This window comes from Tachypleus tridentatus, chromosome 2, assembly GCF_004210375.1.
Source record: "Tachypleus tridentatus isolate NWPU-2018 chromosome 2, ASM421037v1, whole genome shotgun sequence".
Taxonomy (NCBI): domain Eukaryota; kingdom Metazoa; phylum Arthropoda; class Merostomata; order Xiphosura; family Limulidae; genus Tachypleus; species Tachypleus tridentatus.
In genome coordinates this window covers 136962844-136979381 of record NC_134826.1, presented here as the reverse complement: position 1 = coordinate 136979381, position 16538 = coordinate 136962844, and the positions used below count along the sequence as shown (strand labels likewise).

Here is a 16538-nt window from a genome sequence, read left to right as displayed (position 1 = left end):
AGTAATTATTTTTTGAATACAAAATGACCATGAGGTCTCGGCGCCATCGAACAGTTTTTTTGTGTTTTGAGTTTGGTGTTTTCATCGGTAAGAAATATTTTAAACTGTAGGACTTGAACACCACTGGCTTTCCATAAACTTCAGTTTCATCGAAACATGTAAATCTGAATAGAAATATTTAAACTAAGTAACTGATCTCCAGTAAACGGATCGCACAAACTATTTTATGAGACACGTTTAAGTAATAAGATGTATGTATACCGGAAGTGTGTGTGACACAAAAACGTTAGGTAATAAGTGAAAAGCAAGACACATTACTTTAGAGGCATCTAGTAGTGTAATAAAGAACTATATTCTAATGGCAGAACAAAGTTATTTGCCTAAAAATTTAAGTCTTAAATTTTTTTTGTTTTTCAGGGATCATTATTGTTTGCATTTGTGCCTCGGTAAGTCTTCGGATTTACAACGCTAAAATCAAAGGTTGGATTCCCCTCGGTAGACACAGCAGATAGTCCGATGTGGCTTTGCTATAACAAAAACACACAAGTGTTAACACTCACCAGCATAACTGATCAAAATGTTTTGCGTTGAAGTTGTGTTTAAGGGAAGAAATAAAAATTTACAGGATAAAACTGCAACAGATATTTTGTGGGGATATTTCTACCATGAAATAAAATATATCCTGTGAGGATAATTCTACTGTGAAATAAAATATATCTTGTTGGGATAATTTTACTGTGAAATAAAATATATCCTGTTGGGATAATTTACTGTGAAATAAGATATATCCTGTGGGGATAATTCTATTGTGAAATAAAATATATTCTGTGGGGATAATTCTACTGTGAAATAAAATATATCCTGTGGGGATAATCCTACTGTGAAATAAAATATATTCTGTGAGGATAATTCTACTGTGAAATAAAATATATCTTGTTGGGATAATTTTACTGTGAAATAAAATATATCCTGTTGGGATAATTTACTGTGAAATAAGATATATCCTGTGGGGATAATTCTATTGTGAAATAAAATATATTCTGTGGGGATAATTCTACTGTGAAATAAAATATATCCTGTGGGGATAATCCTACTGTGAAATAAAATATATTCTGTGAGGATAATTCTACTGTGAAATAAAATATATTCTGTGAGGATACTTCTACTGTGAAATAAAATATATCCTGTGAGGATAATTCTACTGTGAAATAAAATATATCTTGTTGGGATAATTTTACTGTGAAATAAAATATATCCTGTTGGGATAATTTACTGTGAAATAAGATATATCCTGTGGGGATAATTCTATTGTGAAATAAAATATATTCTGTGGGGATAATTCTACTGTGAAATAAAATATATCCTGTGGGGATAATCCTGCTGTGAAATAAAATATATTCTGTGAGGATAATTCTACTGTGAAATAAAATATATCCTGTGGGGATAATCCTACTGTGAAATAAAATATATCCTGTGGGTATAATTTTACTGAAAAATAAAATATATCCTGTGGGTATAATTTTACTGAAAAATAAAATATGCTGAGAATAATAATCATTTCTCTCAAGAAATGTTTTTTTTTTGTATGAAATGTACTCTTCATTTCAAATGGTGGGGAAACAGAATGAGTAACTGTTTACTAGTTAGCATCGAGGTACCGTTTAAACCTGACTGACCGTTTATTAAAGTGTATACTGTACAGCAAGGTACCGTTTAAATCTGAGTGACCGTTTATTAAAGTGTATACTGTACAGCAAGGTACCGTTTGAACCTGACTGACCATTTATTAAAGTGTACACTGTACAGCAAGGTTCGGTTTAAATCTGAGTGACCGTTTATTAAAGTGTATACTGTACATCAAGGTACCGTTTGAACCTGACTGACCGTTTATTAAAGTGTACACTGTACAGCAAGGTACTGTACTGTTTGAGTCTGAGTGACCGATTATTGAAGTATATAGTGTCAATAGGTTTTGTATGTGATTTGTATTTAACTTCATTGCGTTATTTCACCCCTATCCATACAGAACTCTCACATGAGGCCCTCCACGCCACATCAACCTGTGTCACAACCGTCCCCTCATTCCCAGCCTCCCCCTCCTCACGGGCAAATGATACAGAATCAGGTAAGACAACCTTCAATTTTTTTTAACTTTGTTTGTTTTGTTTTAGATTTTCGAGCATTAATATTGATGTGTTTGTAGTGGTAGTTTTATACAAGTGGCGACTTAAACGGTTTACAAAATGTTGGAAAAATTGTATGGTAACCTCATCATAATGTTTGTGAAAATAATGACCCAAGGTCACGTTCTGTGTCATAGTGTTGGGGAAAGTAATGATTGAAGGTCACGTTCTGTGTCATAATGTTTGGGAAAATAATGACCCAAGGTCACGTTCTGTGTCATAATGTTGGGGAAAATAATGACCCAAGGTCACGTTCTGTTCTGTGTCATAATGTTGGGGAAAGTAATGATTCAAGGCCACGTTCTGTTCTGTGTCATAATGTTTGGGAAAATAATGACCCAAAGTCACGTTCTGTTCTGTGTCATAATGATTGGGAAAATAATGACCCAAGGTCACGTTCTGTGTCATAATGTTTGGGAAAATAATGACCCAAGGTCACGTTCTGTGTCATAATGTTTGGGAAAATAATGACCCAAGGTCACGTTCTGTGTCATAATGTTGGGGAAAGTAATGATTCAAGGTCACGTTCTGTGTCATAATGTTTGGGAAAATAATGACCCAAGGTCACGTTCTGTTCGGTGTCATAATGTTTGGGAAAATAATGACCCAAAGTCACGTTCTGTTCTGTGTCATAATGTTTGGGAAAATAATGACCCAAGGTCACGTTCTGTTTCATAATGTTGGGGAAAGTAATGATTGAAGGTCACGTTCTGGTCTGTGTCATAATGTTGAAGAAAGTAATGATTCAAGGCCACGTTCTGTTCTGTGTCATAATGTTGGGGAAAGTAATGATTCAAGGCCACGTTCTGTTCTGTGTCATAATGTTGGGGAAAGTAATGATTCAAGGCCACGTTCTGTTCTGTGTCATAATGTTGAAGAAAGTAATGATTCAAGGCCACGTTCTTTGTCATAATGTTTGGGAAAATAATGACCCAAGGTCACGTTCTGTTCTGTGTCATAATGTTGGGGAAAGTAATGATTCAAGGCCACGTTCTGTTCTGTGTCATAATGTTTGGGAAAATAATGACCCAAAGTCACGTTCTCTTCTGTGTCATAATGTTTGGGAAAATAATGACCCAAGGTCACGTTCTGTTTCATAATGTTGGGGAAAGTAATGATTGAAGGTCACGTTCTGTTCTGTGTCATAATGTTGAAGAAAGTAATGATTCAAGGCCACGTTCTGTTCTGTGTCATAATGTTAGGGAAAGTAATGATTGAAGGTCACGTTCTGTTCTGTGTCATAATGTTGAAGAAAGTAATGATTCAAGGCCACGTTCTGTTCTGTGTCATAATGTTGAAGAAAGTAATGATTCAAGGCCACGTTCTGTTCTGTGTCATAATGTTGAAGAAAGTAATGATTCAAGGCCACGTTCTGTTCTGTGTCATAATGTTGGGGAAAGTAATGATTGAAGGTCACGTTCTGTTCTGTGTCATAATGTTGAAGAAAGTAATGATTCAAGGCCACGTTCTGTTCTGTGTCATAATGTTGGGGAAAGTAATGATTGAAGGTCACGTTCTGTTCTGTGTCATAATGTTGAAGAAAGTAATGATTCAAGGCCACGTTCTGTGTCATAATGTTGTGGAAAGTAATGATTCAAGGTCACGTTCTGTTCTGTGTCATAATGTTGAAGAAAGTGATGAGCCAAGGTCACGTTCTGTTCTTTTAGATTTTTACAAATACCTGGCTGTACATCACTGGTGTTGTGTGATATATACTGGTTGGTGATACTACCGGTGTTGTGGCTTGTTCAGTGGCTGGTGATACTACCTGTGTTGTGGGTTGTTCAGTGGTTAATGATACCACCAGTGTTGTGGCTTGTTCAGTGGTTAATGATACTACCGGTGTTGTGGCTTGTTCAGTGGTTAATGATACTACCGGTGTTGTGGCTTGTTCAGTGGTTGGTGATACTACCTGTGTTGTGGGCTGTTCAGTGGTTGGTGATACTACCGGTGTTGTGGCTTGTTCAGTGGTTGGTGATACTACCTGTGTTGTGGCTTGTTCAGTGGTTGGTGATACTACCTGTGTTGTGGGCTGTTCAGTGGTTGGTGATACTACCTGTGTTGTGGGCTGTTCAGTGGTTGGTGATACTACCTGTGTTGTGGCTTGTTCAGTGGTTGGTGATACTACCTGTGTTATGGGTTGTTCAGTGGTTGGTGATACTACCGGTGTTGTGGCTTGTTCAGTGGTTGGTGATACTACCTGTGTTGTGGCTTGTTCAGTGGTTGGTGATAATACCTGTGTTGTGGGCTGTTCAGTGGTTGGTGATACTACCGGTGTTGTGGCTTGTTCAGTGGTTGGTGATACTACCTGTGTTATGGGTTGTTCAGTGGTTGGTGATACTACCGGTGTTGTGGGTTGTTCAGTGGTTGGTGATACTACCTGTGTTGTGGGTTGTTCAGTGGTTGGTGATACTACCGGTGTTGTGGGTTGTTCAGTGGTTGGTGATACTACCGGTGTTGTGGGTTGTTCAGTGGTTGGTGATACTACCGGTGTTGTGGCTTGTTCAGTGGTTGGTGATACTACCGGTGTTGTGGCTTGTTCAGTGGTTGGTGATAATACCTGTGTTGTGGCTTGTTCAGTGGTTGGTGATACTATCTGTGTTGTGGGTTGTTCAGTGGTTGGTGATACTACCGGTGTTGTAGCTTGTTCAGTGGTTGGTGATACTACCTGTGTTATGGGTTGTTCAGTGGTTGGTGATACTACCTGTGTTGTGGGTTGTTCAGTGGTTGGTGATACTACCGGTGTTGTAGCTTGTTCAGTGGTTGGTGATACTACCTGTGTTATGGGTTGTTTAGTGGTTGGTGATACTACCTGTGTTATGGGTTGTTCAGTGGTTGGTGATACTACCGGTGTTGTGGGTTGTTCAGTGGTTGGTGATACTACCTGTGTTGTGGGTTCAGTGGTTGGTGATACTACCGGTGTTGTGGGTTGTTCAGTGGTTGGTGATACTACCTGTGTTGTGGCTTGTTCAGTGGTTGGTGATACTACCTGTGTTGTGGGCTGTTCAGTGGTTGGTGATACTACCGGTGTTGTGGCTTGTTCAGTGGTTGGTGATACTACCTGTGTTATGGGTTGTTCAGTGGTTGGTGATACTACTGGTGTTGTAGCTTGTTCAGTGGTTGGTGATACTACCTGTGTTGTGGGTTGTTCAGTGGTTGGTGATACTACCGGTGTTGTGGGTTGTTCAGTGGTTGGTGATACTACCTGTGTTGTGGGTTGTTCAGTGGTTGGTGATACTACCGGTGTTGTGGGTTGTTCAGTGGTTGGTGATACTACCGGTGTTGTGGGTTGTTCAGTGGTTGGTGATACTACCGGTGTTGTGGCTTGTTCAGTGGTTGGTGATACTACCGGTGTTGTGGCTTGTTCAGTGGTTGGTGATACTACCGGTGTTGTGGCTTGTTCAGTGGTTGGTGATACTACCGGTGTTGTGGCTTGTTCAGTGGTTGGTGATACTACCGGTGTTGTGGCTTGTTCAGTGGTTGGTGATACTACCGGTGTTGTGGCTTGTTCAGTGGTTGGTGATACTACCGGTGTTGTGGCTTGTTCAGTGGTTGGTGATACTACCGGTGTTGTGGCTTGTTCAGTGGTTGGCGATACTACCGGTGTTGTGGCTTGTTCAGTGGTTAATGATACTACCAGTGTTGTGGGTTGTTCAGTGGTTGGTGATACTACCGGTGTTGTGGGTTTCAGCGTTAAACTGTTTTTTTATCATATTGCAGAGCCATCTAGTGATTAATTAGATTTATCTTTGGTTGCACCTTAAAGCTACGAACTGTCCAATACCAGCACAGTGTGTTAGGATTTTAATCCTCACATTGTATGTTGGGAAGCTGCGAAAATGATGCAGACCACGACATGAGGTAGAGAACATTCATGAAGTTAAAATGATACGTGTTAACAATTCAACAATAGGTTTTTTCTTAACACGATTTTTTACATTCCATTGTTTCTAATAAATGCTGAAGAAAAACACACTAATTGATTATATCTAGGACCCTAACAATCCGTGAAGAGCCGTTTCTAATTTTGAACTACTGACCACAGGAAAACGAGCGAACCAGCAGGACTCCCTGCCACAGAGGCTTCGTCCGACCCTTTGAACGAAATAACAGTATTAACTTTCGCTTTTATAACGCGCCTCCAGCTGCAAGAGCGGAATGTATTCAGGGGCTATCGTCACGAAACCCCGATCCGCAGCCCGATACGCTAACAGTTGTCCTCGCTTGGCTCAGATCAACTAAACACGTTTAGATTGACAGTTTCTTGTCACCTACCTTGACCCCTACACAATAGGTCCAGCTGCGTCAAGCAACATTAATACCACAATTGGAAGCTAATATCACGTGACGCTAAACACTCTTTAATTTGGATAATTTCATTAATCTGTGCTGAACATTTGGCAGCGAATAATCAAGGATAACCGTCCATCCATATGATTCTTTTGAAAACTTGTTAGCTAGAAACTGCTAACACAACTTGCTTGGCCTAACTACTAATGCATCTGTACATCCATTTCGGCTGATTTCTCCAAGCCCGTTCCTTTGGCTGTGGTTTCGCTAGATAGTAGACAGGGACAGTGGGAATCTCGTTAATCCATTCATGCGCTAACACAACTTGCTTGGCCTAACTACTAATGCATCTGCACATCCATTTACCGTATCTGTTTGCTGCCCTAAATCAGCAAATCCGAATGACAAACGATTAGAAACAGTTTCGCTGTTCCTCTTAGGTAAGGCTGTAGTAAAAATGTTAGACCGATAGCTCACGTGAAATTTCGCGTAGACGTGCGGAAAAAAAAAATTGATAAATTTGAGCGGTTTTTGTTGAATAACTTTACAAGTGTAGTTCATACTTACTCCAGGTGGCACTTCGAAATGTAGGCTGTACGGATCTGTCGGTGTGTCAGTTTTAAAAAACAAGTCTGTAAGTTTTTCTATCAAATAGTTTCCGTACGTTTGGTGCGAAGATAAGAAAAAAATAAAGAAATCCAGTCAAAATTGGATATGTTATAGTTCAGTTAATTTTTAATGGATTGCCTTGAAATTTGATATTTGAAGAAAAAGTCCAGTATAGCAGGTCCACTGAAAATATATGACAGTTTGGATTACCCCAGTCTGAGCTACAGAAATTTGTAAAATCACTAAACTCTCACCCCCTGTTAATAACACAGTGTGTTTTTAGGTTGTTCGTTGAGTTTAAATATAATCATATACATTAAACGGATGACAAACCTTGACAAACTTACAATGTTGTTGTTTTTTTTACTTTACAGCGTCGTTGAAAGAAATTTTAGACACAGAGACAAAGAAATTGTAATGATTCATAACTGAAATATATCGGTATATATTTAGAAAGTGAGATCGTTAAGGTTGCTTGAGAAGTTTGAATTTATTGGCCGATTTATACTTATTGTGTGTGATGTGTTTTAACCATAATGGACATCTGAATTTCAAAATTACAACGCCCTTTAATGGTGTAAAAATCTGGACAGATTTTGAATTTATTGGCCGATTTATACTTATTGTGTGTGATGTGTTTTAACCATAATGGACATCTGAATTTCAAAATTACAACGCCCTTTAATGGTGTAAAAATCTGGACAGATTTTGAATTTATTGGCCGATTCATACTTCTTGTGTGTGATGTGTTTTAACCATAATGGACATCTGAATTTCAAAATTACAACGCCCTTTAATGGTGTAAAAATCTGGACAGATTTTGAATTTATTGGCCGATTTATACTTATTGTGTGTGATGTGTTTTAACCATAATGGACATCTGAATTTCAAAATTACAACGCCCTTTAATGGTGTAAAATCTGGACAGATTTTGAATTTATTGGCCGATTTATACTTATGTGTGTGATGTGTTTTAACCATAATGGACATCTGAATTTCAAAATTACAACGCCCTTTAATGGTGTAAAATCTGGACAGATTTTGAATTTATTGGCCGATTTATACTTATTGTGTGTGATGTGTTTTAACCATAATGGACATCTGAATTTCAAAATTACAACGCCCTTTAATGGTGTAAAATCTGGACAGATTTTGAATTTATTGGCCGATTTATACTTATTGTGTGTGATGTGTTTTAACCATAATGGACATCTGAATTTCAAAATTACAACGCCCTTTAATGGTGTAAAAATCTGGACAGATTTTGAATTTATTGGCCGATTCATACTTATTGTGTGTGATGTGTTTTAACCATAATGGACATCTGAATTTCAAAATTACAACGCCCTTTAATGGTGTAAAAATCTGGACAAATTTTGAATTGGCCGATTCATACTTATTGTGTGTGGTGTGTTTTAACCATAATGGACATCTGAATTTCGAAATTACAACGCCCTTTAATGGTGTAAAAATCTGGACAGATTTTGTAGTCGGGAATGCCCTAGTCAGACTTTTTGCACGTTGAATTGTTCAGGTCCTATACTCGTACTGTTATATTGAGCTTAATTTCTTAAAATTTAAGTGCCACTGGGTTATAGTTTTTGTTTAATGTTTCAGATAATAATAAACCCGACAGATTAGTTAGTTGTCAGTGGGGCTTCGCGAAGTTTACTCTTCAAGAATCGTTGCCCAGAGGCGTAACTAGGGTTTTCAGATTCTGGGGACAAAGTCAGTTTTCGCGTCCCCTCGTGACAAAATGTAAGCCATAAAGGGATCCGTTATGCTTTCCCGGAAATTTATGAGTTTTAGAACATGAAAACCTGCATCTCCTGGCGTATTTTTAGGGTATGAAGGAGATGAAACAAGTGAAATAATTGAGGTAACAATGGTATTTTGAAGATATAATTGAATAACAGGGAAGGACAGAATCAGAAACAAGAATGTATATAAAAAATTAATGTAGAATTATTTTATACTAAAATAATAGTCAAATATAACATTGCGAAAACTTAAAACATTACTTTGGATATAGTAACCTGGAAAGTTAACATAAAGTAAGATAAATAGTTTGATATCATGCTTTGGTTGTAATTATGTAACGTCAAAGAGAAATTCTTCTTGCCTTTGCTGCTGCAAATTTATCGATTAGTTCCTCTAAATGTATGCTGTCGGTAACCTCTCGCTCCACACTCAGCAAAGCCAAGGCTGACAATCTTTCCTGTCCCATGGATGATCTCAGGTAAGACAGGATAAGTTTTAACTTACTAAAAGACCTTCACAACTGGCAATAGATGTTGCAGCAGTCAGTAAGATCTGCAGACCAACTCTCAGATTTGGAAATACATCATCCCCATGCTGCACAATGAAGCGAAGCAGGTCCTCTGGTGTCGAAAGCTTAACATTAGCCCTTGTCTTGAGTAGCATTCGGCAGTCCATTATTTCACTGAACATCTCCAAGCCATCCAAGCCTGTATCATAAGAGCTTCCCATAAAAATGCATCCCTGTTTCTAGCTATTCTCATTAGTTGTGGACACCAGTTCCTTTATGTCTAAAAGAAAGCCATATATGGGTCACTGGACATTAATTGGTTAAGAGAGGAAAACATTTCATTCTGAAATTCATTCCTAATTATGTCACATCAATTTGGCGCCCCACCCCACACCCGATGCTGCACCCGGGGACAGATGAACCCCCTTGCCCCCCCTAGCTACGCCACTGATAGCAACCTCTGCACTGTGTTAATGGGTTATTCGTGTCGTTTTAATAACAGCGTTAATTTAGCACCGTTACCTTTCCGAATAACGTCTCACTTACTTATCTTCAACAACAGTCGTTCCCGACGGTCTCTTTCAAAAGACCTCCAACAGGGTCCACCGGAAGTGATGCTCGACAGAGCAACATACATTTGACGTTGTGTGACGTCATTGTTCGGTAATTTCGTTGCGTATTCTTTAACTGAACAACACAAGAGTTTGTTACTTATGTCTGTCTGCAGCAGTGTAGCCTCAAATGAAAGAAATGACAAGGGGCGAAACTTATAAACATTTATCGTTTTCCTTTCAGAATCGAAAGAACCAGGAGGTGATAAAAAACTAGTTGAAAATGATGAGTGCGACTTCAACAGTTTTTCTCTCACTGACTATTTTAGATAAAGACTGTAGAGTAATTTTTCTTGTCTATTTAGAGTTAAGAGTGCAGAGTAATATCTCGTCTCCGGTTATTTAGAAAAACAAAAGGAAATAACTTCCATTGTCTCTCTATTTAGGGCTAAGAGTGCAGAGTACTTTGTCGTCTCTATTTAGGACTAAAAGTGTAATATTTCGTTTGTATTTTTGTTTATTGTAATTTCGTCTTGTTTTTGTTTTAGGATTATGAGTGCAGAGTAATTTCTCGTCTCTATTTAGGGCTAAGAGTGAAGAGTACAATGGCGTCTCCATTTAGGGCTAAAAGTGAAGAGAAAATTCCATTGTGTATACTTACAGCTGAGAGTGCAGAGTAATTTCTCGTCTCTATTTAGGGCTGAGAGTGCAGAGTAATTTGTCGTCTCTATTTAGGGCTAAGAGTGAAAAGTACTATGGCGTCTCTATTTAGGGCTAAGAGTGAAGAGAAAATTCCATTGTGTTTATTTACAGCTGAGAGTGCAGAGTAATTTCTCGTCTCTATTTAGGACTGAGAGTGCAGAGTAATTTGTCGTCTCTATTTAGGGCTAAAAGTGAAGAGAAAAATCCATTGTGTTTATTTACAGCTGAGAGTGCAGAGTAATTTGTCGTCTCTATTTAGGGCTAAGAGTGAAGAGAAAAATCCATTGTTTTTATTTAAGGCTAGGAGTGAAGAGAAAATTCCATTGTTTTTATTTAGGGCTGAGAGCGCAGAGTAATTTTTCGTGACTGATTAGTTTAGAAACGTCTGGTTTGTCAGTGAAGTGATTTGCAAATGATGTTTCGGTGTTGACTGTTGTTAGTTGCGGTCTTTCAGTTTCAACTGTGTCCAATGTTTAAACAGCATCAGATATTAAATTGGTTTTTACACTGTATACAAGGAGTTAATATAAGTGGCGCACACAAACTGGGAGTTGATTTCAGTTTATTCTCAGTTGACAAATTTGTGCTTACCTTATCGAGGTTTGGCATCTGTTAAGTATATTACTCAACATATATTTTTAGCATAGTTTTAAAGCGTTGAATGAAAGATAATCTGTGTTCGACATTTGACAAATGCCACTTTTTAAAGTAAAAATCGCGGAAAACAAAATGGCCGCCAACGTGCGTAAAAATATCAGATATTTTTTTTGTGCAACGAAAATAATGTGCAGTATCGTTATGGAGATGATAACGTCTGGAGGTGTTGTAAAAATTAAAGACTATTCATAGTAAATAGATATGGAAGAAGCCGTGAATTATATGGAAACTAGGAACTGTGGAATGAACGTTGTGCAATAACTTGGTTCGAGTTGACTACGTAATGCTAAATGAACAATTGGCTTCTCAATACACTGCTGAATAGAAGCGTCATGCAGTCGACAACGACCAACCAAGGTCTCCATGGTAACTATTCCTTCTCACTTTTCCAACTGTTATTTTACTAGGTATAAAACATCAAGAAATAGTGTCACAATTGCCAAAGCGCCTAAATCACGTAGAACATCCGAAAAATCCGATATCTGTCATTACGGTTGGGTTCCTTAGCGGAAAGGAATGAATTACTTGGGAAAAGATTAGGATAATAAATCAACTTTTCACTACACTTACTTTTTAATAAAATTAAATAAAGGTTCTTCGTCTTTACGTCTGAAAAATTGTTTTGTTTTTGAACTTCGCACAAAGCTACACGAGGGCTATCTGCGCTAGCCGTCCCTAATTTAGCAGTGAAAGACTAGAGGGAAGGCAGCTAGTCATCACCACCCACCGCCAACTCTTGGGCTACTCTTTTACCAACTCTTTTATAATGCCTCCACGGCTAAAAGGGTGGGCATGGTTTGGTGTGACGGGGATTCGATCTCGCAACCCTCAGATTACGAGTCAAGTCCCTTAACCACCTGGCAATGTCGGGCTCGTCTGAAGAAACAACAGGCGTCCTTACGCCTGAAAAAAATATCGAAACTTTAATATTATTTCTCGCTCTTAAATAGTTTGTTCCTCATTTTTGAATTTATATGTAAATACAGAAGCTTAGTATGTTATACTATAAACGAGACTACCAACAAGGGTGTCTTGATACCCTCCATCCTCACCCCAGGATCTACGCCCCCGTTACTTTAGGTTTCTCTTATATTTTCTTGTTGTCGTATAGGTAAGGTGAGAATTGTGTTACAAGGCTATTGAAAGAATTCAAAAACCGTTTGTTTTGCACTTATGTTTAGGATAAAGCCATATGTGAACCTCGTAAAATATGGTGTGTTAAATAGGTTCCAAGGAGGGTTATCTGCTACACTATACGCATTAACCAGCTTATGTGGAACCACATGATTTAATGAATGATTACACAGGAAGAAAAACCTCGACAACATGCTGCACACAGCATCAAGAAACGCGTTATTACAATGTATAAAAAAACACTATGGACACGCTTTGTAACTAAAGTCGTGTTTTCAAATTTATTTAGCCGCTTTTAAAAGGACTGCTGGTCAGTTTAGTCCAACGGTGTTTATAGTTTTTTAATAGAACAATGAAAGACGTGAATGCAAGTCTCAGTAGTGTAAATGTACACACAGGAGATCGCGACAATCCAAGACGAGAATTACAGTCGTTTAAGGTGAAAGTGAACGCTGCTAGTCACGTGATACTCTGCATCGTTACTTGCACTTTGTAGTGAAAATCGCGTTACTAACGCGGATAATAAATATAGACTGCGCTCGGAGTTTGTGACTCCTGCTCTATTTTGTTCGCGAGATTCTATAGTTAGTTTTTATTAAATGGCTTAATGGTTTTTCTAATACAGTTATTAAGAAAACGATATTTCGACGTACCAGGACAAAGATTACCACCACATGGAAACCGTTCTTAATTTAACTGTACTGGCTTTATTAACGTAGACTTTCCATAGCTTAGAGTCCAGCGAGGGACGTAATGCTGTCATTGTAACAGGGCTTCGTTTTGGTACTTGCAACAAACGGAGGTTTTTACAGAAGCTATAAGAAGCCACGTGACTATCTATAGTGTATTGTAATTTGCTCCATTTTCCTGGTTCCTCTAAGGAAATTACAGTGCATATTTTTGTGGGTTGGTCAGCAGGAGTAAAGGAGGAACTGCATCCTATTGTTTTGTGAGCTGGAGAAGCTAGACAAAAGAGCTATCGTGCAGCTGGGTAACATCTGTGGTAACCCTAGAGAAATTCGTGCGGAAATAACCTACGTTTCTCGTAATGAATTCTCGGAACACCAGTGTAATTCTAAGAACCAATGAATAAAAACAAAGGAAAATAGGTAACATGTCAACCATACTACGACTGCTGTCTTCTGTGCCCTTTTCAAAATACCTGAGGTCATCAGTCTTGGTAGGATAGGATAGAAATAATGCCATCAAATTTCATTAAGAACAACTGTCATGGTGGCAAATGGATTAAATAAGTGAATTGCAAGTGTTATCACTTTAGTAAAAGTCATTTACCACTAGGGGTTTTACGGAAAAATTAATAATACAACATTATTTTATTTCATGTTAACACTGTTTTTTTCTTTGTTTATTTTTGGAAAACTGCAGTGGGAAACGCTCCTCTTTATGTTTTATTTTGTTGGTAAATATTAAATGGTGGAAGATTACATGTTAATGATTGTGAACCTTGTCCCACTTTGGGTTAGCGATAAGTGTACAGATTTATATATCGCTTTAATCCGGAGTAGATTCCCTGCGATGGACAGAGCGCGGACAGACCAGTGTGGCTTTGCGCAACAACAAACAAATGACGAAAGTATTTTACACTTGGAAAGTTTCTTTGGTTTGAGTTAGCGCAAAGCCACACGAAAGTTATCTGCACTAGCCCTCCCTAATGTACCAGTGAAAAACTAGAGGGAAGGCAGCTAGTTTAACACCACCCACCGCCATATCTTGGGCTACTCTTTTACCAACGAATAGTAGGATTAATCATCACATTATGATGCTCCCACGACAAAAAAAAGGCGAGTATGTTTGATGGGGCGTGGATTCGAACCCAGGACCCACAAATTTGGAGTGGAACGTCCCTAAACACCTGACCTACAAGTTACAGCTTTAATAGTAACGAAGGTTTATTTTTAGAGCGATCGCACCGGTGACCTAAACATTCTGCATGTTCTAAACAACAAATCTTCCTCGACTTGCAGTCTCTGGGTTTCGGGTTCGAGTCCCACCAAACATGCTTGCTTTTCCAGCCGTGGCAATGTTATAATGTGACTGTCAATCACACTCTTCCTTGGTAAAAGGGTAGCTCAAGAGTTTGCAGTTGTCTTTCACTGTTAAATTACAGACGGCTAGCGCAGATAGCCCTCGTGCAGGTTTGCGAGAAATTCAAAAGAAACAATCGTAGTCGTACGTGTATATACAATATACTTATATAATAATAATAATAACACACATAAAACTATGTCTAACATGGTGGTATTACAGGTGATATGTTTTCATCACACACGTACCTGATCAATGGAGTATTCGATCCTATCTTGTGGAAAGACATTGAACAAATCTCTTGATAAGGCACTTCCGTCGCGAGGAAGTTTCATTGATGAATTTCGGATTTCAGAAACAAGATGTTTATGTTGACCTTAACATTGTTATCCAACTTCACCAAGTACGTATACACAATTGTTTTTAATGTAATTTAATTGATTAGAACAAGCAATCGTAAATGTAGAAACTCTAATAAAACGTAAACACTTGTGAATATATCTTTCAACAAGGCAGGTGTATTAAGATAGAGTAGCTGCAGCTGGCATCATTCACGTTGCTCTGCCTAACTAAAATTGGCGGTAGCTTAAAACGGAAAATTTTCTCCGGCAGGGGGCAGTGTCTCCTTGCATCACTAATCAGTTTTCCCCGGAGGAGTGCTATTGGTCTGCTGTCTGTGGTTTTTGTCGTTGTTTCGTTATGTGTGCCATTTCTACGCTTTCTGACTGGAGATCTTGTGTTGTTTATTTTTTATCAGGTTAGCGATTAAAGAAAAGTACATCAATTTTGTGAGAAGTTACTCGAGTTGTGAACCGTCAGTAGAACCGTTTGTTCAGTAACTATCTAGCGTTCTTCTCGCATGTAAAGCTTAATGTTTTTTATTGCTGTAGTGTTTACGTAGAATCTCAGTGATTATATGTGAAGATTTCTTTAGAATCTGTGATGATATGCTACGATGTTTTCAGGATCTCTGTGATTATATGTGAGGATTTCTTTAGAATATTTGTGAGGATTTCTTTAGAAACTCATTGATTATATGTGAGGATTTATTTGGAATCTCTGTGTTTATATGTGAGGATTTCTTTAGAAACTCATTGATTATATGTGAGGATTTCTTTGGAATCTCTGTGATTATATGTGAGGATTTCTTTAGAATCTCTGTGATTATATGTTAGGCTTTCTTCAGAATCTCTGTGATTATGTTTAAAGATTTATTTGGAATCTCTGTGATTATATATGAGGATTTCTTTAGAATCTCAGTGATTATATGTTAGCATTTCTTCAGAATCTCTGTGATTATGTGTGAGGATTTCTTTAGTTTTGTACTTGCATTCACTGAACCCTTCGTAATTGGAAAAATAAAATATGAGTTTTTCAAATTCAAAACATAAGTAGATATTTTATTAGTGCATCAGATGAACCATGCATCAGTTGCACACAATATCACTGTGTTCAAAGAACAAACATAAGTAGATATTTTATTAGTGCATCAGATGAACCATGCATCAGTTGCACACAATATCACTGTGTTCAAAGAACAAAACCAACAAAACATGAATTTCACACAAAAACAAAAACATAACTCAATGAATATTTACTGCAAATCAATGTGACTTTTGCTGTTGCCTTTCAGAGACAAGTTCAGAAATGCGCGGCTTCACCCTGGCAAGTGCCACTCTCATATCATTTTCGCAACAAAGTCTGTTCCTTTTCTTCGTTTTTATGTCTACCATCCTCGAAAAGGATTGCTCGCAAAGATACGTTGTAACAAACAGTATGTGTATCTCATGGGCTTTCTTAGCAATAAGAGGGTACACTACGATTTGGTGACACCAAAACGTTGAGACCGTTGTTGTTCTGAAAAGTTGCTGTAGAATCTGGCTCTGCTGAAGTTCAATGATTTCGTCGAGGTATTCATCATTGACATCTGCTGTCGCAACACTAAACGTGAACGGCTGTCTCACCCGTACTGGATATAACATTCTGGTGGTGAAGTATCCGTCGAGAGACTTTGTCAGCTCATCTAAGTGCATGGCAATTGCTTGCTTCAGTTCCCCGGGTACTGAAATGTCTCCGATTTCAGACATATCTTCGATC

At 38.1% G+C, this 16538-nt stretch overlaps 1 protein-coding gene across 19 annotated transcripts in view; it reads left to right on the top strand.

Moving 5' to 3' along the window:
* The window catches only part of LOC143245209 (single-stranded DNA-binding protein 3-like), a 157914-nt gene that overhangs the window by 100604 nt on the left and 40772 nt on the right, over window positions 1-16538 (top strand). For 16 of the 19 annotated variants that reach the window (XM_076491297.1, XM_076491295.1, XM_076491286.1 and 13 more), the window contains one exon: window positions 2027-2125. The exons of the other annotated variants lie outside the window; for them this stretch is intronic. In XM_076491297.1, the coding sequence (XP_076347412.1) occupies window positions 2027-2125 (99 nt within the window). The remainder of the gene's footprint in view (window positions 1-2026; window positions 2126-16538) is intronic. 19 annotated transcript variants of the gene reach the window in all.